The sequence below is a fragment of the Pezoporus occidentalis genome, unplaced genomic scaffold (assembly GCF_034315485.1).
Source record: "Pezoporus occidentalis ecotype Australia unplaced genomic scaffold, CSIRO_AGI_Poc_V1 ctg200, whole genome shotgun sequence".
NCBI classification, from domain to species: domain Eukaryota; kingdom Metazoa; phylum Chordata; class Aves; order Psittaciformes; family Psittacidae; genus Pezoporus; species Pezoporus occidentalis.
This window is the reverse complement of record NW_026913857.1, coordinates 965,365-988,645: the sequence shown is the minus strand read 5'-3', so window position 1 is coordinate 988,645 and position 23,281 is coordinate 965,365. Positions and strand designations below refer to the sequence as shown.

Genomic DNA, 23,281 nt, shown 5'->3' with positions numbered 1-23,281 from the left:
GGGGGGGAGGCGGGGACGGACAACAAAGATACGTGTGTGCAGACCACTAAACCTCCAGGAAAAATGAGGACAGCCTTGAATTTTTATAAGGAGGTCAGCACAGCCATCGCTTTGTGCTTCCCACGGACCTGCGGACAATGTCCCTTCTCACTGTTACACATTTGCAAAGAGGAGGAGGGGAAACAAAAAGTCAAACTTTGTCTCCTTCGCCCTGATGGTGCCAGCCATGCCCTGTGGGCACAGAGGAGGTGATGGGGTGATGGGGTGGCTGGGGTGGAGGTGGCACCCTGCAACACCGAGCTGCTGTTGCTGCATCGTCAGTGCAGATTTGGGAAGCTAGAAATGTTTATCTCAGTATCACACTGGAAACTGTGTGTGGAGTAACCAGGAGTCAAAGCATGAATAAATAACTGGGGGTGGGGGTGGTGGGGGGTGGGGTGGAGAAGCCCAAAGCTACCTCAATGCTTGAGTCTGCTTTAAAGTTCTCACATGTCATGAAAGGGAGACATCTGCACTTCTTCTGTGTTCCTTTATCTTACCAAAACCACAGAGGAACGTTTACCCATACACACACAAACTTTTCTGAGAGGATGCCAGCAACGAAACACTAAAATATTTAAATGTAGTACTACAGTCAGTCAATGACCTTTGCATAATTAGAAACTCCTTCTTTTTCTGATCATGGAAACGGCCTGTGGTTTCTGCCTTTGTTTTGCTTGCTATAGTCTCCATATGCTCCATTTGCATTCTGAAATTATCTATTGTCTGCGCTTCTCAAATGTAAAGATTTATAAGCAGGAATGGCAGGGTTAGGGGTCCAGGTGGTGGGTTTGCAGGTCACTGAGGTTTTAGCTGCTGCATATGGGACGGGCAGAGGGTGTAGCTGTGTAGAGCCTTGCTAATGACTTGTAAGTTGGGCCAGTTCTTGAATGAGGAGGCTTTCTATGGTCCTGTTCCCATCTGCTCCCAAAAATCAGGCTAATAAAACACAAAACAACTCCCTGATCTCCCACAGGGCTGCCACAGCCTCATCTTCCTTGTAAAGATGTCAGTGTGCCCCCACTGCTGGCTCCATCATGTGCCTGGAAATCAGCGGGTTTAACAGCTCACAGAGGAGAAAATGGTATGTGTCTCTTTGGGTTGTTTGTCCTATAATCAGGGGATTATGGCCAGAGGACCACCTTGCATTGCTTTCACCTTTTGGCCAGCCAGAGTTGTAAGACCGTGTCCCTCACCTATTAAGTCAATGAGAATTGTTCACCAGCTCTACAGTTCCTTACTATCCAGACATGGATTTATAAGGTTGCTTTTGCTCTCCTGAATGTGCTCAGACTAAAATATCTGAACCAAGGAGTCCTTAACTCCAGAAGGCAGGTGGCGATTTTTATTAACCAGTGGTTTCCTGTTCTTTCTGTTCCTTCAATAATGCATTTTCTGGTGCTGTAGTTAGATGTGTGCTATATATATGTATATATATATATGATCAATAACACTTCGCAATGAATTCATGTTGATTTTCTTTCAGCTCACAGGCCTTTTTCATTCATTTTCTGGCTCTTAATGACAACAGCAGGTATATGTGTGCCCTTTTGTAGAAAAAAATGTCTTGCAATCTTTTCATAGCTTCTTCTAGTGTTTCCATATAAAATCTTCCCTAATTTAACATAGTTAGTAAACCTCAGCAACACGTAACAGTGCTTTTTTTCCCTGTCCAAAAGGCAAGGAGCTCTCAACTTCTTCCAAGGTAATTCAGCTCCTTCGTAAAGTAAAGACATTTTCTGATGAGGTATGAGCACCTTCATCTCCTAACAATTCCAGCGAAAGCCAGTAGCAATCAGGGGTCTACCAGAATTGCATTTCTCAGCCATTACCTTATTGCTGTGCAATACAGTTTCAGCTGTCCATCTGCTAAAGAACCCATAATAATGACAACTCGAGCTGTGTCCCCACCAATCCTGACAATAGCGAGCCTTTCAGATTACAAAGCTAACGGCTTACTAATTACCCAGCAGGTGTAGGAGAAGTGACCATCTATAACCATCTATATAGTGAAACCTCCCACAACAAGGAGGAAGGTAGCACTTCGAGTTTCAGGAGCTGCAGTTGCACATTGACTTAACAGGATGTTGCAGGATATTGTTCCTTCTGCTCTGTCATCCTGACATCTGTGCATGGATGGTTGCTGGTTTTTTTTGGTGGGGTGTGTGGGTTTTTTCTTTTTTTTTTTTTTTTTTCCTTTGTTTTTGATTTGTTTGTTGGTTTGTTGTTGTTTTTGTTTTTTTTTTTTTTTCCTAATGCTCAGATTTCAAGTTTTCAGGGACAGCAACAGCCTTTTTTCTGAGTTTATCCATTGCCTGGCTGAAGGCAGCCTGGAAGCCTGCCAGGAGCACCTGGCAATGCACTTCGTAAATTATAGTAATGAAAAGAATGTCAAATGCTAGGAGGTAGTTACGAGTCTTTACTGATGTATATACTCTGAAGGCCAAATGCTGCTTTTAACATATTCGGATATGACCTGGAACCTCTTTACCCTAATAAGATGCAGAGGAGCAAACTGATGAACTGTTAGGTCTTACTGCTGGTGAAGTCTGAGTTACCAAGCAGTTATCAGCTGCATATCCCGTTGCCCTTAGCAAAATGGTGCTTCTCTTCTAAAATTATATGCACATATCAGTGCTGCAAAGACTGCAAAAGACAGTGCTGAGGAGTTTGGGGAGATGAGGTGACAGGCCCCCACTGGCTCAGTGCTTTTGGCTGTGGAGATGAATCCTGTTTGGGAACAGCACAGGTTGGATCACGTTGGAGATGTGGAGGATGTTTCTGTAACCCACTGAATTCTGGCTGAATAGGAACTGAAATCACTGCTGGCTGAATGGGTGCCAGGGGACCGTCTCTCATTTTTAATATGCAATAATTTCTAAACTGCATTTCATTTCTGTAGTGGAAATATGTGAAAATGATGTTTAATTTTAAGTGTCTCTGTGGGTGTTCATGCTTTGCTGGTGGGTGAAATACTTCAGTGCCTGCAAATTGGGAAAGTTTCGGGTTTGAGGTTTACGGTGCTGACATAGCAGGGCTCCTTTTGTCCACATGCTCCTCAAGCATCCCCTGAAAATCAGATTCCTTGGTTAATAAAAAATAATTATGTGATATCAGCAGCTAGATGAGGTTTTCAGCATGTGCAGAGATCAGTGCGATTAGCTGACAAGCCCTCGCAACAGGAGGCTTTCCTACACAGGCTGATGTAGGGTAAACCAGAGAAACCAGAGCCAGGCTGAGACCATGAATCCAGACTTTACCAGAGCTCCAGCACTTGAAAAGCAGAGCTCCTCTCCTACCTTATATCCTGCAATGATTTGTGTGTTTTCATTCTGTTCAATGGGGGAAGTCTGGTTGACCTGTGGGAGTGCTGAATATCTCTTTGTGGAGGGGACCCAGACATCTGCTCTTGAAGCTGCTATCTTGGGGGATCGGGAGCACCATTGGCAGGGATGGCTCCTGTATCAGGACAATGTTGTCCAAGACTGAGAAACCAGTCTCACTAACTTTGTCTGTTGGGATGAAGGCCAGAGCAGCAGAATTTCCCCTAAATTAGGTATAAGTAAATTATATGTCATAGAATCACAGAATCATGGAATCGTTAGGGTTGGAAAGCACCTTAAGATCATCTAGTTCCAACCCCCCTGCCATGGGCAGGGACACCTCACGCTAAATCATATCACCCAAGGCCTCCTTCAACCTGGTCTTGAACACTGCCAGGGATGGAGCATTCACAACCTCCCTGGGCAACCCATTCCAGTGCCTCACCACCCTTACAGGAAAGAATTTCCTCCTTATATCCAATCTAAACTTCCCCTGTTTAAGGTTTAACCCATTACCCCTTGTCCTGTCACTACAGTCTCTAATGAAGAGTCCCTCTCCAGCATCCCTACAGGCCCCCTTCAGATACTGGAAGGCTGCTATGAGGTCTCCATGCAGCCTTCTCTTCTCCAAGCTGAACAACCCCAACTTCCTCAGCCTGTCTTCATGCAGGAGCTGCTCCAGTCCCCTGATCATCCTCGTGGCCCTCCTCTGGACTTGTTCCAACAGTTCCATGTCCTTTTTTATGTTGAGGACACCAGAACCGCACACAATACTCCAGGTGAGGTCTCACAAGTAGAGGGGCAGGATCACCTCCTTCGACCTGCTGGCCACGGTCCTTTTGATGCAGCCCAGGATACGGTTGGCTTTCTGGGCTGCAAGCGCACACTGAAGCCGGCTCATGTTCATTTTCTCATCCACCAACACCCCCAAGTCCTTCTCTGCAGGGCTGCTCTGAATTTCTTCTCTGCCCAACCTGTAGCTGTGCCTGGGATTGCTCCAACCCAGGTGTAGGACCTTGCACTTGTCATGGTTAAACTTCATGAGGTTGGCATCAGCCCACCTCACAAGCATGTCAAGGTCCCTCTGGATGGCATTCCTTCCCTCCAGGGTATCAACTGAACCACACAGCTTGGTGTCATCGGCAAACTTGCTGAGGGCGCACTCAATCCCACTGTCCATGTCAGTGACGAAGATGTTGAACAAGACCGGTCCCAACACCGATCCCTGAGGGACACCACTCGTTACTGGTCTCCAGCTGGACATTGAGCCATTGACCACAACTCTTTGTGTGCGGCCATCCTGCCAGTTCTTTATCCACCGAGTGGTCCATCCATCAAATTGATGTCTCTCCAATTTAGAGACAAGGATGTCGTGTGGGACAGTGTCGAATGCTTTGCACAAGTCCAGGTAGATGACATCAACTGCTCTACCCCTGTCCATCAGTTCTGTAGCCCCATCATAGAACTGTCTCCATCCTCTACCTCCCACCTCTATGTTAACATTAACTTTCAAATTGAGACAAAATTTAAAAGGAAAAAGGGGCAACATCTTGGAGAAAGAAAATCCATTTCCAGATGAGCAACTGGGGCAGGAGAGACCATCCTGCAAAGAAGGATGAGGTGATTTGAGAGGTGACGACTCTGGGCTGCAGGTCCTCATTTGTGGATGGACTGGGTCCTCCTGGGGAGAGAGCAAGAAAGGCGACACTAAGATTTGTATTGCCAGTGCTTCTGATTTTGACAGATACATGCAAAAAGTGTTCATATCCCCTCAGCTATCACAAGTCCTTTAGGAAAGAAGCTGTAAAAAGACTGCACAGTGCCAGCACTCCAGGGAAGACGGGTAAGTGATGTGGCACAGGGCAGAGGGCTGGCGCTTCTGGGCCGTAGGAAAAGAGGTACAGACCATCCACCAGAATAACCCATGTCACTGGAAAAGACCTACAGAAATTTCCTGTCTCACTTTATTTGTCTTTTAGACTCAGGTTGATCTCTGAGCTGATCTTTCAAGAGAAGAACCTATAGTGATGTAAAACCTCAAGATGTCTTTCCTGAATGATAATAGCTCAATTAGAGCCTGTCATTAGACAGATATGGCTAAGGACATCTTCTCTTATGTACTTTACTTGGACATTTTCTTGCTTGGTCCTTCTATTCAAAGACCTTGGTCCTTAGTCCTTTGCAGTCAGCTTAAAATTTTTGGCCTCTCAGCAAACTTTCCCATTACAAGTTAGCTTCCTGGCCAAGGTCCCACAGCACCACAAAATCCTGGCAATAGGCTCTCCTGAGTGTGAAAATAAGAACCTGTTTCTAGCCTTTGTTTTCTCTTGTAGTTAGCTGGTAATCCATGAAGCCTTTCCTTTGTTTCATGCTACTTTTATTGCTTTGACAGCTCTTAACGGTAGCAAAGCTTTTATGAACTCCAGGTATGTGATACACTATCACCTTCTTCATCATATTCATTGACTGCTTCAAAGGATGTGAATGTATTATAAACTTTGACTTCTTTCTCCAATAAAAACCTGTTGCCCTTTCCCCGGTTTATCAGATCTGCCATCCTTAGATATCCATCTGTATCTATACTTGACTGTATTTTCTATGCATTTGCCTAGCATAGGTCAGATCAATTGGAACTTGATTCTTAAACTTGCCTCTTTAGAACCAGTTTCATGACTGCTATTTCTCGTTTGCTGTGGACAAATAGTGTTAATTGCTCATATAATTGTATTTGAATCTCTTGACAAGTCTTTGGTCAGTGACATCTCACCTTGGCAATTTGCTCCTTTCTCAGTTTCTCTCTTTTTTCCAAAATCTCTGTCGGTAACACTTGCATTTAAGAAGCTCATCATGGGGAAGACCCACTCCAGAGAAAGATGGTTTTGCTGTGCATGTCTCCAGCCCCGTCTCCCCATGCAGACACATGGGAGATTCATTTACCTGACCCATTATGGTTTTATTTCACCCAGGACTTCTTTCAAGCTTCCACCACTTGCCCACAGTCCCCATGAGTCCCTTGTAGATTTTCTGTCTCTACTGTTTTTACAGGCATTTTTATGCCTCTGGCAAACTGTTCTGCAATATCTTTTTCACTTGCTTTATTGTGCTTTTATATTTGCCAGTGTTTCTGCTATATTCTATTTCCCTCATTTGGATGTAGAATTTTGATGGCTATCCTTCTTGTTCCTAATAGCCTTCTTCACTCTGCTACTTAACTCCTCTGCTTTTAGAAAATCCTTTAGGGTCTTTACTAAGGAGTGTTATGTGTTAAGCTGAAGCCTTTAATATACCTTTAAGCTCTGCCATGATACTTGAAAGTATTTTATCCTTTTAGTTCTTCCATTTATTTTTAATGTAACTTCCCTTTCTAAATTTTAGGTGTTACTGTGAATCAAGACCACTACATAGCATGGTGGAAAATTACGACAAGAGCAAGTTCAAAGCACTTAGACACCTTCCCAAATGTTGTAAAGAAAAGCAATTCTATTTTAGCCCAATCTATGATGGGCACTGAACCCCTGAACCACAGGACTGAAAGGGTTCCCAAAACATGCTAAGCTCAGTACTGCATCATTATCATAGAATCATAGAATCATCAAATCATTGAATGGTTTGGTTGGACAGGACATTAGTGCTCATCCAGTTCCAACCCCCTGCCATGGTCAGGGACACCTTCCACTAGACCAGGTTGCTCCAAGCCCCATCCAACCTGACCTTGAACACTGCCAGGGATGGGGCAACCACAGTTTCTCTGCGCACCCTGTGCCACGGCCTCACCACCCTCACAGGGAAGAACTTCTTCCCAATATCTCACCTAAATCTACCCCTTGTCAGCAGTCCCTCTCCATTATAAGCAATGATATCACATTTTTTCCTGTAGTATATTCATTTAACCTAATTTTAAAGCATCTACAGCTCTTTCTTCTGCTGCTTCCACTTGGTGGCTGCTCAAAAGCCTTAGTCCCCTGCTAGCTGGGGACTTTCCAACCTGAGGGGTTTGCACCCACCCAGGCAATACAGGGTTGATCCTGACCTTGGAGCTGAGACAAATTTTCACCTTTCCTGGGGTTTATTACCTGCCCTGGAGCACCAAAGCCAGGCTGCTGCAACTCCAGAGATCAATTTTCCTCGCCCAAAGTATCCTGCACCCATGGCTGAACATAAAAGCGGTCCTGCCCCTGGAAACCTTTCTATTAACAACAACTTACAGCTGGGAATTCAAACCTTTATCCCTATTTATGCACTGATCCCATGTACCATGAGTTTCACGTGAAAGCTGCAGGTATGATGTGAGGGCTATTTACATCTTTCAATACTTTCTCTACATTTTAAGCCCGGTCCCTAAGCCCTGATTCATAGAAGTGCTGAAGTACTTACTCGGAGTCCAGCACATCTGTAAGTACTTTGCTGAATTAGATCCTTATTAATCTTCTTGCATTTAAAATAACTTTTTATTACATTTTAAAAATAAATGGGCATGTACTATTTCTTCATGTTTGGGATTTTTTCAAACATTTATTTTAATGCTCTTCTGGCTTGGCTGGATAACCTTCTATCCAGCCAAGCAGCTGCTTGTGCTAAAACTGGGAGTAAACTCCCTCTTACACCGCCAGCGCTGCTGGGAAAGAGCTCCATGTTATCTGTGATTACCACTTCCAGGGGAAAACAACCAAACCTCCCTTAACCTCCCTGAAAGGTGATGCTGAATCCGAGATGGCAAGGCATTTTGAGTTGAAAAAAAATGCAGAATGCAGCTGTGGGTACATTTCTCAATTATTTAAATGTATTTGGGGGGAAAGGCCAGCCAAGTGTTGCCTGCACCAGTTGCAAAAGGAATTTTTGGAGCTGGAGGAAATAGTGGTGCTGGGGTTCAGGGCTGTGATCTGTGTGGGATAGGGACCTGTGCGATGTACAGCAAAGCTGCTTCATCCTCCTGGCTCTGCTTCATTAGTCAAAAATCTAAAATTTTAAAAATGAAAAGCATGTTTCCAGGACTGGGAGCAATAGGTCCTTGGAAATTGCAATGAGAAAACCTATGATTTTGGAAGAAATGACCCAGCAGCCCTTAAAACACCTCGTGGGGCTGCGGCTGAGCTTCCCTCTTCTCCCACCAGCCTAAAGTACCCCATGGAGAGAAGCAGAATGAAGAGATTGTTCATGTACAAATGAAACACATTTCCAAGGAAAAACCTTATGCACTACCACAAGAAGCAGGGCTTATCTTGCTGTCTCCCAAATGTGAGCATCCCAAACCTCTACAGCAAATGCTCTGGTTTGCATGCTGAACAAACAAGGTGCAGCCTTGACAGAAGGGTGCAGAACCTTGCTGCTGTAAACCTCGTGTGCAAGGCTCTGAGCAACTTTTCCCTGTTCTCTAAAAAGTGTAGTGTTAAAAAACAAGAAAGTGGTAAAAAGGACAAAATTAGGTATTCAAAGTCCTTCCTTATCCACTCCATCCCCATGTAGATGCTGTAAATCCAGCCACGTTAATGGAAGGTTTGACTTATGGAAAGTCCAGCTGAGCTTGGGAGTGTTTTCTGGAAGACTACTGAAGTTTGTTTATGCCGTGCGAAAGCCAAGGTACTGCTGAAGTCTTGCTTTCAGGGGGAGAAATGGGAGAAGTTGAAGAGGATGCAGCCAGGAGGTTTGTTTTTCGCACTGCTTTGGGGGTTGTATTTATTTTCTTTGACAGTGACTTACAGCCAGGCTTTCTTTTCTATTTAGTTAGGGCAATAAAGAAGATAAATCTGTAATAATTCAGCTCTCTGTCTTTAATAAAATCTCGTCTTCTTCACACAGCCCCTGGGAAGACCTCCGTTTTGCAGCCCTGTGAGATTGGCTGGGTTTTTCCATTTCACCTCTTCACCAGGAACAACTGAAACATTACCGGGAAAATTAATAGCTAAATAGGATTTCAGGCAAAAGGAAAGCTTTTGTCAGGAGGTGAAGGGCTCAGTCCTGACTCTGACCATGCTGGCTCATGGGAGGATTTTCAGAGAAGGCCTGTAATTACTTTTGTCTTCGTTAACAGGCTCCTAGGTTGGAGACCTCAAATAATGGCTAATAGGAATTTCTACCCTTGACGTGGATGGATGTGGAGCTGGTATTTGTTGGTTTTGTGCTTGCGCTGGGTATGGAGGAAAAGGGAAATTGAGCTCTCAGTGTAGGGCCCATGGGGCAGACACAGTGGCAGTAGTGGGTCGGGGAAAAGCTCTTGGAAGTCACTGTGGAAAGTTTGGAGTTGGGGTTTTTTTTTTAATCCTGATGCCTTTTTAAGCCTGATTCTTCACTGCACAAAGCTTTGGTTTCTGGTCAAATGCCTACCAGTTTTTTGACATAATGACTTATCTCACCTAAATTTGTCAGAAATAAAAGTGAAAATCACAGAACCATAGAAAGTGATTTATGTGTTTATGCTCGAGTGCTGCAAGGGGCAGGCTTTCAGGGACAGCCTATTTTTTCCTTTTTATGGAAAGTAAGTGTTCGGAAGGAATGGCCACGGCCCAGCTTTGGAGCAGACTGTGAAGCTGGGGATGGTGGTCGCGCCTGGAGGGGTGCGTTGGAGCACTGAAAAGTGCCGGGTTTGCAATGGAGACGATCCAGAACCCTGATGTGATCTGGCATCCTGGCCCAGACAGGAGCTGACCCAGACTCCCAGGTGATCTAGAGCCTCGGGCTTCTGGGCTGGAATGTGTCTAAAGACACCCCCTGGATGTTGACATCCCCGGGGCAGAGGTGATCTAGAACCCTCCGCAGTGATCCAGTCTCCCAGGTGACCTGGAACCCATCACCGCCCCCCCTGCCCCCGCGGAGCGCGGTCCCTTTAAGAGCAGCCCAGTCCCCTTTACTCTATGTTTACATAACACACCGAGGCTGTAGTGGCCGTTGTCGGGCGCGCCGCCGGTGAATGGGAGCTCAGAGCGGGGGCGGAGCTGGAGGGGAGGGCGCCTCTTTGCGAAGCCCCCGCGGCGGTGGAACGGCAGCGGCGGGTGACTTAGCGGCGGCCCCATGTTTTCCCCCAGCCAGGAGGAGCACTGCGCGCCCAACAAGGAGCCCGTCAAGTACGGGGAGCTGGTGGTGCTTGGGTGAGTGCTGCGGAGGGGAGCCGGGGGGGACCACGGCGGTGGGGGTCAGTCCTGGGGCCGGGGGAGCGGCGGGGGGGTCCCGGCCCCTCAGCACTGAGATGGCGCTCGGAGGTGCGAGACCCCCGGCGGTGGCGAGGCGGGAGGGGACTGATGGGTGAGGGGCGCCGCTTCCCGCCTTTCCACCTCGGAGCGCGCAGGGCGGCCGTGGGGTCCCTCTGTCGCCCTGCCCCGCTGCCGCCGGCGGCCGCTTGTCCATGCGGGGGGCAGAGCGGCTCGGCCCCGCGCCCGCGAGCGGCCCCGAACAAACTTTGTGCGGGGTGGGGGGTGCGGAGCTGCGGAGAGGGCGGCGGGACCCCTCCGGCCCCCTCCTTGCCGGTTGCCGGTCGCAGGTGCTGGCGAGCCGCGGTCCTTGGCTGCAGCCGCTTTCGGAGCGATCTCTGGCGGTTCCTCTCGTCGCTCCGAGAGACGGCGTTCTCCTTGCAAATTGCAGGGGAGATGACTTTGGAATTAGGAGGAGAGGCGGGGGGAGGGGGAGGGCGAAGCACTTCTATTCGGATCCGTAGTGGCAATGTTTATTTTCTTAGCTTGATATGGATCTTAAAGTAATCCGCTTGGTATTACGTACTTGCCCTGCAGTTAAAGCTTGAAGCCTTTCTGCTGAACGCTGTAGAAGCAGATGAGGGATAAGGGTCTAAGACGTGTTTGCTGAGAGCCCTTGTGAACCTTAAAGGAGATGCTTAATTTTGATAGTTTAATATGTAGAAACGTAGGGTTAATTGAATAATTTTTAGGAATCAATACAACGGAAAGGTTTCAAACCAGCCGTGAAGCAGAACAGTTGCAGCCTTCCAACACCATTCAGCCTTCCCCAGAACGTTAACGTATTTTCTGCAAGGTCGTAGAAAAACCTTTATCCTGGTTTGTTAGGGACTTTTTCATTTTGTTTTGGTCACGTCATTTCATAAAGAGCTGTGTTCACCTCTGCAGAAACAGTGTTTGAATCTCTGGGAGCAGATAAAAAGAGCAGTCGTGACTGGGTACTCTTGTGTCCAATGCTGTTTCTTTTTTCCTGAAGGGATGCTAAGTGTTTCATATCACGAGACTAGGTCAAGCTGCAGTTACCATGGAATAAAATACAGCTATTGCCATGAACGTGGCACAGCTGCGACTGGAAAAACTTGAATTTAAGTTGAATAACTTGATTTGGGAGAAATACCCATATCAAACTAAATTTAATAAAGAAATGATCTTGCTGTTTCAGATGTGGAAATGGAGGGTAACTTCAGCTGTGCAACACTGTCTCTGATAATAAAGTCATAGTATAATGTTGACTCTTAAATTAAATTAGAGTGCATAAATTGATGTTATGCTGCAGAGGCTTTTTCTGCACAGCTGGAAACGTTTTCCTTTCTGTTGCTTACTATTTTTAGCAGCAGTTGAAAGTATAGAAGTATGAAATGTTTTGTGTTTTGGCTCAGATCTTAACCAAGCAGTCTGGTGTGCTTTTCCTTTAATATGGGAATGCATTGATCTCAGCTTATCAGTTCTTCCAGAGGTCTTGATCCTCGCTGCTGTGTTCTGAAACATGCTAATAACATTTAAATAAATTTCATATGTCTTAATTTTCATTTGAATATCAGCTGTTCCCTAAAACTGCTGAGGTTGTATCTTCTGGATGTCACATGTGCTAAAAAGGCAAATAAATCCTCTTATAGTGCAGTTACGAGCAAGAAATCTGCAAGCAGGCAGCCAGGTCGCTTTGGTCAGTGCGTCTCTGTGGGCTATACCGAAACAATGGGACATTGGCTGTAACAGCTTCCAGACGCCATGTGCCTGGTAGATGTAGAAACAGGTAGACATGATGGAAGCAGTCTGTGTAATGATGTTTTCCATGCTTGGACTGAAGGCTGGGGGTTGTTAAGATCCTTTCAACACTTTAGGAATTGAGTACTGCATTTGCTCTCAGAGATGTCTTAAATGTCGCATGTAGTGCTGTAAATAATACAAATGTCTCTCTTTGGTGACTCAACATTTGTGACTAGGAACCCTTGGAACAGCTTAAGCATCTGTTCAGCATTCTAAAAAAAAAATATAAAATATTCTTAATACCTTTTTTTGTATTAAAATCTTGTAATCTGGAGTTCCGTTTAAATAAGGCAGTGTAAATCTGCTCTCCTCCGTATAGTGAAACTGCGACTTGTGGACCAGACAAAGTGTAGCATTGCAGCTCTTGTTAGAATTGCTTGATTAAAGTTGATAGTGATCTCACAGCTAGATTTAGAAAAGTTATTTTGAGAGGCTGTGTGTGGTTTTGTGTGTTTTTTTTTCTTTTTATTTTTTAAAAAAAGCTTTGATTGTGATGTTGATTAATATCTTCTCTCTTGATCTGTGAGACTTTTAAATTATGTGGTGAAAAGGATGATGAACAAAGAAACTGGCATACCTCATAAACTGCTCACAGTCCTCTTTTTAAGATGACAAAACTTTATCTTTCAGTACTCCTCTGTCTTCACAGTATTAAAGTATGGCTGTTGTATACTTGACCTTTAAATCAAGGGGAATGTGTTCTTTTGGCAGTAGGTAATTCTTCCACCGGAACACATTCTTGTGCTGTCTCACAATAGTTGTGATTGCTTGTCTGCGCATTAATGTGATCAGAGGGTAAAGCCTAAGGCATTTCCAAGTCAGTCATTGCAGCAAACACATTTCTAATAACCTTCTCTTAGTAGTATGTTACATATCATCTGTCAGTGATGTGGCAGCGTATGTTTGGTTAAGATTTTGTTTGAGGTTTACATAATCAATGTTGTAGTGAATAAAAACAGTTAATGTAAATCAAGCCAGACAGGTCAAGACGGTTGGTAAAGAAGAGATCATCTGCTTGATTGTGAATCTGCTCGTGTACATTTGCTCGTGGTGTCTTCTATTCACAGAAGGCTGTGGATGAAGCTTTCTTGATGAAGCAGAAACATTTATATTTTATTTTTTTGGGGGGAAGAGAGATAACAAATCTTTGTTTGAAGTCCTGTCAAAATGATAGCTCATTGTATATTTCTTGAAGCATGGGACTGGAGAGAGTTTCAAAGGAGATACTGAATTACAGTACCAAGTATGTGAGTAGATGTCACAATGTTAGTAGGTTGTTTATCAGTAGCCTTCATCTGACTTCTGTGGTATCTGGTTACCACTAGAGGTGCATGTCCCATCCCCTTCCTCCCAGTACCCCTTTTTCCTCTGACTCTGAATTGCACTCTGAAGAAATTGTTCCGTGAGAATGGTATTCAGGCCAGCAGTGCTTTTTCTTTTGTGTGTGCGGTGTGCTGGTCCCTGGCTGCATAGGGTAGCTTTCACTGAAGGCAGGTGTCAGTGGCCTGGTGCTGTTAAATCTCCCCTCCTTTGGGACTGTGTGATGTTGATGGGCAGCTTTAACTTCTGAGAAAAGCCACTTGACTAAAATGATGCAAGTTGAAGGAGGAGTGCCAGTGAGGTGTAAGTTTTAGTTAATGGCCGAGTTCTCTAGCGGTGAAAGGATTTTGTACCTGATGTTAGATATTTTCAGTGTGATGTATTGCAGCCAATCCCGAGGAGTTTTGGATGGGCTTTCTTACAGATGTGTGCATGTAAATGTAGTATTTCTTAGTAACTAAAGATTGCCGTTAGCTATTCATTAGTAAGGAGGTGCAGCCTGGTGGTTCCTCAGCTGGGGAGGAGTTCTTCTTACCTATTTAATTCTTTTTGCATTATCTAATTTTTTTTTTTTTAATTGAACTAGACCAAGCTCTAAGGGCTGTCAGTGTTTTTACAATGGTCACTTTGAAATTGCTATCAATGCTTGATCTATACATTTTCCATAGTCAACCATTAAAATAAATGAATTTGTTAACTTACAGGCTGCAGTGCCTGAAGGAGCCACTGTGGATTGTTGTGAGCTTTGTTTAACATGAGTAAACAGGCTGTAGTTCTGCTTACATTTAACCCTTTGAAAAAAAAACAGAATAAAATCCTCATCTGTGTTTGCAGTGATAAATTCCATGGTCACTTAGGGGAAGTTTTTCCAGTTGATGGTCCATTTTATGTGTGCAGCAAACTTAGATTTGAAACATGTCTTTTTGTGTTAATCTAAAGGGGCCTTCTGTTTTCTCATACAGGCTTTTTCTGACTGATCGAAGCTGCTCCTTAACCTCTACCTCCTTGATAGGCTAAATAAAGTTCCCGAAGTGTTTTGTACTTTTAAGCACATTTCCAGTTTTTAACTTACCTGTTTGGCTTTTCATGGAACCCTTTTGTTAATCACCTGCTGTGCAATTTGGGAAGAAGCTGATGCAGCTTTCCAATAGTGTTGACAAATGCAGATGCAATATGGTGTCTCTGCTTGTCCCTGGTAGCTGCTTGCTTCTGTTTACGAACCAGAGGCAGAGGGAGGATCATCTTGGCTACAGCATTAAACTGGGGACTTCTATGGCTTTGCTGTTTGATATCAAGCTGAAGAGCTTTTAATGATTCTGTGTTTTCCCACACTGTATGGTACAGATACACTGGTGGTACTGCTTAGATGACTCGGGTTCTGCTGTTGAGCCTTATTTAAAAATATACTTTAGGCTTCATTTAAAGGAGCGTCTATTGTAAGTAATGGTAGGCACCCGTTAAGTACATTCAAGGTCATGATTCCATCTGAGAATCCTTTTCTGCAACAGTCATAGCTGGGAAGCTGCTGTTCTGGAGAAAATGATGTATTATTTTATTTGATAGTGACAGTGGCTTCTCGGAGACCTTTATGTCTTGTGCTTAGTTTAGGGTGAATCTTCTGTGCTGCATATTGAGAATATGGGACCAGTGCCAGTTCAGAGCTTGCAAGTAGATTAATCAAACACCAGAAGTATTGTGTCTGACTAGAACACTAACTGCAATGTAGAAAAAATAGTAGAAAGGATTATATTTGAGGAAATCTTTTGTGGATTTTCAGTGAAAGCTTTTGTATGGCTGGATAGAGCAAAGGTTTTGCTTCATTTAAGCTAAGAAAGAAAGCATACTTGCGTTGGTTCTCTGTGACTATGTTATTCCATGGAGTACTTTTGACTTTGTCTCAGAGTACGGATTTGTAGCCAGCTGTAAGCTTTATTCACAGCATCTCAATACTGATGTAAAATCAGAAAGCAGAAACGGCAAACTCTAGAAACCAAAATCTGTATTTGTTAAAGCAAACATGTTTAACGCCTGTTATAAAAACCAAACAGAGTGCATTCTGCAAGTTAAACTGTAATCCCTTTGGTGTGTACAGGCAGTAGGTCACACATATTCAAGGGGAAGACTTTGTTTTTCTCTAAAAAGAGGAAACAGACTGTTTGAGTAAACAATGTAAGGCAGTGTTGCACTTCTCTTGTAGAACCAAAGAGCTGTGCCTTCCTATCTTGGCAAAGTCAGGGATGCATAGTTTTCCATTTTCAGCTGAAATTTATTAATAACTTGGAAGTGAGCAGATACTGTGAAAGTCCACTTGTTTCTACTTTAAAATATGGATATAAACCTATAAATTACTTGCTAAGCTATTAAGATTTGGGGTTTGTTGCTGAAAACAGCATCTTGTTTAAGCTATTTCATGCTCTGACTTAACAGCAGGCTGTTTTTCGACTGTGAAACAAGGTTGCTTGAGAACAGTTTTGTTTTTTTTTTTTCCTAAGAAGTCAGGAACTTCTTATTATCCAGTTTAAATTATGGCTGTTTAATGCTCATTTATTATGGAGCTAATGCTGCTCCCTAACTTGCTTAGTCCTTATTTTTCAGTAGTGATACTTTGAGAAGATGCAACTTTCTTTTCCTCTAATCTAAGGTAATGAGAAGCTGTGTGAGTGTAGTATGGCACCGAGCCTGCGCAGAAGGTAGGGTTTGTTAGTTCAGAGTGCCAGCAGAGTTTTACAACTCTTTGCAAAATACTATTCATATGCCTGTAGGCAACAGCTGTTCAAGTAGGCTGAACTAGCCGTTGTCTTGTGTTCTTCTTGCTGGTATTGTCTGCACATGCCTTGGTTCCGAATTTGCCTTGAGTATCTGTGACTAATATGGGTATGAAACCTTCCAAAGGTGACTCCTGTAGCATGCTGAACAGTTGTAGTCTGACTTCATGTTTAGTAGAAGTGCTTCTCATGATGTCATCTAGAGTTGTGATTGGTTATTCTGCACTGTTGTACTTGTTTATTTGTCCCGTGGTCAGCAAGGAAAGTGACGTAGAGGACCATTCAGTCTGAGCTCCCAGCTTGAAACAAAACCTGATTGGTTTCCAGGTGTAATTTGTGCTGTCAAATCCTGTTCCACTATTACGATTTGATACCCTAAATCTCATTTGTGTTGATGCTTTTCCTATAATCAACAAATATCCTTATGTTTATTCTCACTCTGTCCCAAGGTCACCACTGAAAAGCTTGCATGTGACCTGTCACAAGCTTAAACCTTGAGGGCCAGGAATGGGGATGCTGGTGTAGAGAGCATGTTTACTTCCAGAGACTTGTAAGGCAAAGATTCTCATTTTGCTTGGTTTATAAATACATCACTAAATGGTGTCCTCACATTTTTATTTTTTTTTCACTTTTATCACCTGCATATGCTAATATTGTTTTGAAGGGGTCCCACTTCTCTTTTAGATGACTTGTTTTCCTCTTGACGAGATGTAGTTCAGAATTTTATGCCTCCCTTACACTTGCCTCATATTTTTTTTAGGCACCTACTGGTGTAGCTTTGTGCAGGTTAGTACTAAGTTTTGAGATCACAGTGTTATTTGAATTCTTGGGGGGGGGGGGCAGTTCAATAATACTTTGACAAACTAAGTAACATCTGGGATTCAACTATTTTCATCCTATTACTTGGTAGCCTAGAACAGGTTTTGGACTTCATATTAAGCAAATATTACAGTTAAGAGCAGCAGGAGCTTCCATAGTAGATCAGTGTGCTTTGAGGGTAGAGGTGTAGCTTGGAGTAATGCTGTTGGAGCTCTTCAGAGGTGGTATGCTACTGTGCATGTTCTCTGGATGACCAGATGTGCCCCTTCTTGTGATGACTCCTACATTTAACCTTGCACAGAAGGTCACAACCTAAGTACTCAATAGTTGGGTCTCTGTGTGCTGTTGATGACTATATAATGGTTGCACTTCTGGCTATGAGATTTAAAACCCAACAGAGACCTGGGGGAGGGAAAGGGTGGCAGGCAATTAGCTCTTTGGGGGTTTTTCTTAATGTCCAAGTAGGTATTGTGGTGCTGGGAGTTCAACAGCAAGAGTAAGCTGTCTTCAGGTTTGACTGACTGTACAAAATAAACATCTTTCTACTGCCTTTCCCCACAAACAGCGCTTGTTGGCTAGAGTTAGAGTTTAAGATGGAAGAATACAGACCTTGTAGGGCTTGCAGTAAGCAGCAAAGCTTAAACAGTTATAATACAAACATTCAGTCTTTGAAAACTTGTTTCCAAGGGGCTGTGTGGTAGGAGGACACAGCATCTTGGTGTGGTTGGGTTATGGACGATACATGAACAAGGTGACACTGGGCTTAGATTGTCTAGATGTAGTTTTTACTTGCTTTGATTAGTATGACTTCTGTTCCTAAAACCGGCAAGTATCAGCTGTTTAGCGCTGAGGTTTTGTTTAGTTCTTCCAAGCCTGGAATATGAAGTCCCACTAGGTTGGTCAGAAGTGTGCATGTGCTTCATAGTAGCAGCAGTTACTAGTTCATGGTGAAGAAGTAACAATTCAGCTAAAAGCTCTCTTCCGTTTCACAACAGAAATGTCCTATAGATGAAAGATTGCAAACAGCAATTGTGAAAGCGGATACAGACAACATCTACAGTGCTGAAGAGTCTGTTGTATTAAAAGCAGAGTGGTTTTGAGATGAGCTCAATTTGATCAGGCATGATATGAGGGTGCATATTGCTAAAGGACCTATTAGGTATGCTTCTATCAACAGCAGTTCATTTTTCCTGTAGGGAGGGAAAGTAAGCAAGCCTTGTTTTATGCTTCTGGAAGCGATTTGCTTTGGGGAGGGGGTCCCCCTCATTTAACAGTATCATCTTTAATAGTGGACTTAGGCACACTGCACATCTCAGCCTCCCTGTAGATAAAACTAGCCTACTTCAAGAATGGCGAACTAGATGTGGGACCGTTCTTAATCTAATGTAGCAGAAGGCTTCCTATACTGGGGAATGGCACGCATGCCACACATGTCCTTATGAAGCATTTGGCAATAAAGGCCTAATGCTAATTTGTCATATTTATTGCTTATACTGTGATACAGCTACATTACTGTGTAGTGACTAATTGTATTAAACAGAGACAAAAGCAGCCAGTTGTACAGCGAGAAAAACACTGACTCAGAATGTCAGTTTACTGTGCTGCATCTCCAGGGGAATGGGAACAGGAAAAAAAAAATTAGAGGTAGCTGGTGCATAGTAAGTTTAAAAAGAAGGCCAAGAAGTATTTATGGTCTTCTCGAGTGTTGTAATGTTAACTGATCTCCATTGTTGCAAAATTCCCTTTTTCCTCTTTGCATTGAAGGAATTGATGAAAAGGAGATGTTGGCATCATCCTTCTTACTGATAAACACTTTTGAAAGGCAATCTTCATGTTGCTACTGTAGTGATGCACTTGGGCTTTCAAATTACTATTCACCCTCAAATATGTATGCTATCTTTATTTTAGAATCCAGTAAATTCATAAACTGTCATGGAATGATTTTATTTTTCAGACTGGATGGCTTTAGTAATGCCTAAAGAAACAGGTAGTCTTCAAACTGATGAGGTGTATCCTCTTAAGGCATGTAAATGTCATGGATGAAGAAAAAATGGTACTGACTGTGAAGACAATTAGTCACTGTGTGAAACTAAACTAAATGAATTGAAGCATATACAAGCTTAAATCTCCTCTTGCATATTGCAAATAAGCTGGAGACCAAATGTGCAAACTCCCTAGCACGTGCCTTTAGGAAGAGTGAAAGAACTGTTTAGTCTAGATGCAGAAGTTAATGGGCTGAAACTGATAAAGCACAGCTGTATTTCTTCATGTACAACAGCTTGACCTTCTTTTGATTGTTGATGTCTGATTTAGTAATGTTGGAGTCTTTGAAACAGGAGTAGTGTGTATGCCCTTCTTTCACAAGGGAGACCAAGCTGTTGAAAGATACTAAGAAATGTATGGTTCTTGCTTCCCTGCACATCCTTTGGCAGGGTTCTGTACCTCACAGATGACTGGTTTCTTTTTTATGGAACATTGACTAATAATAATAAGAAATGTTGTTCTATTTCCAACTTGCCTTCCTCCTAGTCCATGCTTGACCTCTGAGAGTAAACAGCTGTGAAACTCAGTACTTGGATTCAAAATTCATTTTGGCATTGGAGAAGAATCTTTCAGCTGAGATAGGATTCTTCACCTTATAGCTGTTCTAACCTTTTTGCTAACAGATGTGTAAGACCTACTATGCATTACTTTTTGAATCTTAAAATTTGCTGGATAGTTTCCCAGTGCATCAGGGAACTGAGTTTTGAATTTGTGAGTTTAGCATGTGGCGTTTTGTTGTATGATGGGAGAGGTCACAGAGCCTGGCTGCGGGTCTGTACTCGCTCTAGCAGAACAGCAGTGAAGGTAGAGGATTTCTTCTTAAAAGTGTTCCCTCATCTGAGTCTGCCAGAAGATTTTATTGAAATGTGCTGTCAGTATGTCGTGGTTTAAACCCAGTCAGGTAATTCGTTCACTCACTTCCCCCCCTTTCTTGCCCTCCCCCTGCTCCCGGAGGGACGGAGAGGAGAATGGAAAAGAATGCAACTCCCACGGGTTGAGATAAGAACAGTTTAGTAACTAAGGTATAACACAAATCACTACTGCTACCACCAATGATAATAATGATAAATAACAAGGGAAGAGAATACATCATCTCACCACCAGCCGACCGATAACTCGCCCCCCAGGCCCAACCAAGCTCCGACCGATACCTCCTCCAACCCTGCAGTCCCCCAACCCTTCCGGCTAACTCCCAGTTACATCCTGGGCATGACGTGCTGTGGTATGGAATACCTCTTTGGTCAGTTTGGGTCAGGTGCCCTGTCTCTGCTTCCTCCTGGCTCCCCCTCCTCCCTGGCAGAGCATGAGGCTCACAAAGTCCTTGGCCAAACCAAAACATCGCTTGTTATCAGCTCTGTTCCTGAGCTGAAAGTCAAAACATTGCACTGCACCAGCTACCAAGAAGGGGAAAAATGACTGCTACTGCTGAACCCAGGACACAGTACCTCAGTGGTTTTGGCCAAAAAAACTACCAGCAAATGAGGCAAGTGGAACAAATTGGTCTTGGGTCAGATCTATGAGGAGTCCAGCTTTGCTTGACATGAGGAGCTGAGTAAGTTCTTCCATTGAAGCTGAATCTGGAGAAGGAAGCTTGGCAATAGGCGAATGGGTCAGTTTTGCATGGATTTTTACTCATTTTTTTTTTTGTTGGTTTTTTTTTTGTTTGTTTGTTTTTTTTTTTGTTTTTTGTTTTTTTTTTTTAGCTGGTCTTTGCTGGACCAGTGAAAAGTCTGAAGCACAAGAAACGCTTCTAAACGCCACTGACAAGCAGATGCCTTTGGGATAGTATTGGTATTCCTCAAAGTTATAGGATATAGGGATGCTGGAGAGGGACTCTTCATTAGGGACTGTAGTGACAGGACAAGGGATAATGGGTTAAAACTTAAACGGGGGGAGTTAGATTGGATATAAAGAAGAAATTCTTTCCTGTTAGGGTGGTGAGGCACTGGAATGGGTTGCCCAAGGAAGTTGGGAATGCTCCATCCCTGGCGGTGTTCAAGGCCAGGCTGGACGAAGCCTTGGGTGGCATGGTTTAGGGTGAGGCGTCCCTCCCCATGGCAGGGGGGTTGGAACTAGATGATCTTAAGGTCCTTTCCAACCCTAACTATTCTATGATTCTATGGATGTGCCACCATGGGCAGTGACCCTGGAAGCTGCAATGCTTTTGTTGTATTGATGATGTGGAGATGTTTTCCTTAGGTAAGATGTATTGCTGAGGGTGCCGGGGTAGAGGCTGCAGACTATTCATTTGTTTTTACAAATGTGCAGTACCATTTCTTTCCAGAATTCCAAAAGCATTTCTTAACTTTTTGGTAGTGAACCTCTGCACCTGTTTAAAACCTTTGACAGAGCTTTCCCAAAAGCTTTAAATATGTTCCTCCTTTTGCTTTTGAGTAATAAAGAAGCCCCCCCCTTTTTTTTTTCTTCCTGGTATTTTCAGTCTGCTTACTGTCAGAGCAAAAGAGCCTTAACTTTTGACTGTTTTGTGCCTTATTTTCAGTCTCTGAGCACAAAATACTGCTGTTACACTGCTGGCTCAGCTGTACCTTATCTATTTGGTTGCACAGTCATACTTCCAACTGTACTACTTGAGTGCTATCTAGTTTTATTGCAAGTTTTGAGTTTCTGGCATGCAGAGGCTGATGTAATACAACAAATACCTTTCCATGTAAGGATGCAGGGAGGCTACAAACTATACAGCACAATTCCCTCTGTAAGCAGAGCTAGGGTTTTAGTAATTAGCAGGGTCTAAGTCACGTTCAGACTACCTTCCTAGTTTATTATGTGCAATGTGACTTTAAATTCAGTTCAGGAATTGGCTTCTGATCATGTATTGCTAGTTTGCACCTTAAACTCCTTGGAGGAGGCTGGTTTATATTAAGGCTTTAACTGCTGGAAATCTTTCAGCACAGAGAGAACAATTGTAAAGTAATACTTTGTTAAAGATCTTTTTGTGGCAAAAGTGATTTGCTCTTTCTCCTCTGGGCATTTTGTAGCCAGTGCAGGCAGATAGGAAGGGACCGGCTTTGGGTTTGGCTAGATTCCAATTACAGACTCTATTCAGAACCAAGCCAGGAAGAGTATAGGCTGATTTGTAAGGTTTGGGTAGAGATGGCAGCTGAGAAAAACAGCTGTCATAGTTTGTGGACTGATGAAATTTGTTATGAATACATCAGGTAGTACAAATGTGATGCTTTGTGCTATGTAGAGTTAGAGAAACGCATTAAAGATCAATTTGTCATGTGTAAGTTAAGAGAGCAAAACAGTTGAGATAAACTAAAAATACTGGTAGATAGGCATGTATGATGTTCTTTACTATACAGAAAGTGTGTAATAACCTGTAAAACTAGCTACTCTTTCATTAAAACCAGATGTGCAAAGTGATGTTCTCCCTCTACCTGCCACTGTTCTTACTTGTCTGTGAACTAAGTGAAGCCTGTGTAAGTGATGTTAAGCAGTCTATCATTTACTTAAATTAAGGTAACTTCCCACCTATGTTCATTACTAAGCCTAAAGAGAGGTCTGGTTGGGGATAATACAAACTTTCCATTTTCTTCCTTCCTCTACTTGTAGTTTTTATGTATGCTATTCATTCTCTGTTTTTAGAGAGAGGAGTTTTAAGTACAGACCTATGCAGAGCATGACAGCTGGTTTTATAGTTTCCTGTTGTTTGTTTTGTCTTTCTCTAGAACAACAAAAGTCTAGATAATGACTGTTCACATGTGCAGTTTGTCTTGGCATTAATTAAGCTTACTTAAAATTTAGGGAAGCTCTGATGAGGTGCTGTTTCAAACTGACCATGGTAACTGTTCGTAGCTTCTAGAACTGCCTGTATTTATGTGGTATGGGATAAACTTTTTGAGGATCTGATGCTTCTTTGAGACTGTAAAAGCTGGAAGTTAGATGGTGGCAGAACAAGGTAGTTGTTTTGGGGTGATGACTCAAATGGATGGAGTAAAGTAGATATCTGAGGTAGTTACAGCTCCTGGCTGTCTAGGCAGTCATCTTGTGGGAGGACACCACA

At 43.3% G+C, this 23,281-nt stretch overlaps 1 protein-coding gene across 3 annotated transcripts in view; it reads left to right on the top strand.

The window, feature by feature from the left end:
- Window positions 1-10,305: 10,305 nt before the first annotated feature.
- The window catches only part of PELI2 (pellino E3 ubiquitin protein ligase family member 2), an 80,152-nt gene continuing 67,176 nt past the window's right edge, over window positions 10,306-23,281 (top strand). For 2 of the 3 annotated variants that reach the window (XM_062618447.1, XM_062618445.1), the window contains exon 1: window positions 10,306-10,444. In XM_062618447.1, the coding sequence (XP_062474431.1) occupies window positions 10,368-10,444 (77 nt within the window). In that variant the 5' untranslated portion in view covers window positions 10,306-10,367. The remainder of the gene's footprint in view (window positions 10,445-23,281) is intronic. The other variant, XM_062618446.1, reaches the window with a different exon arrangement.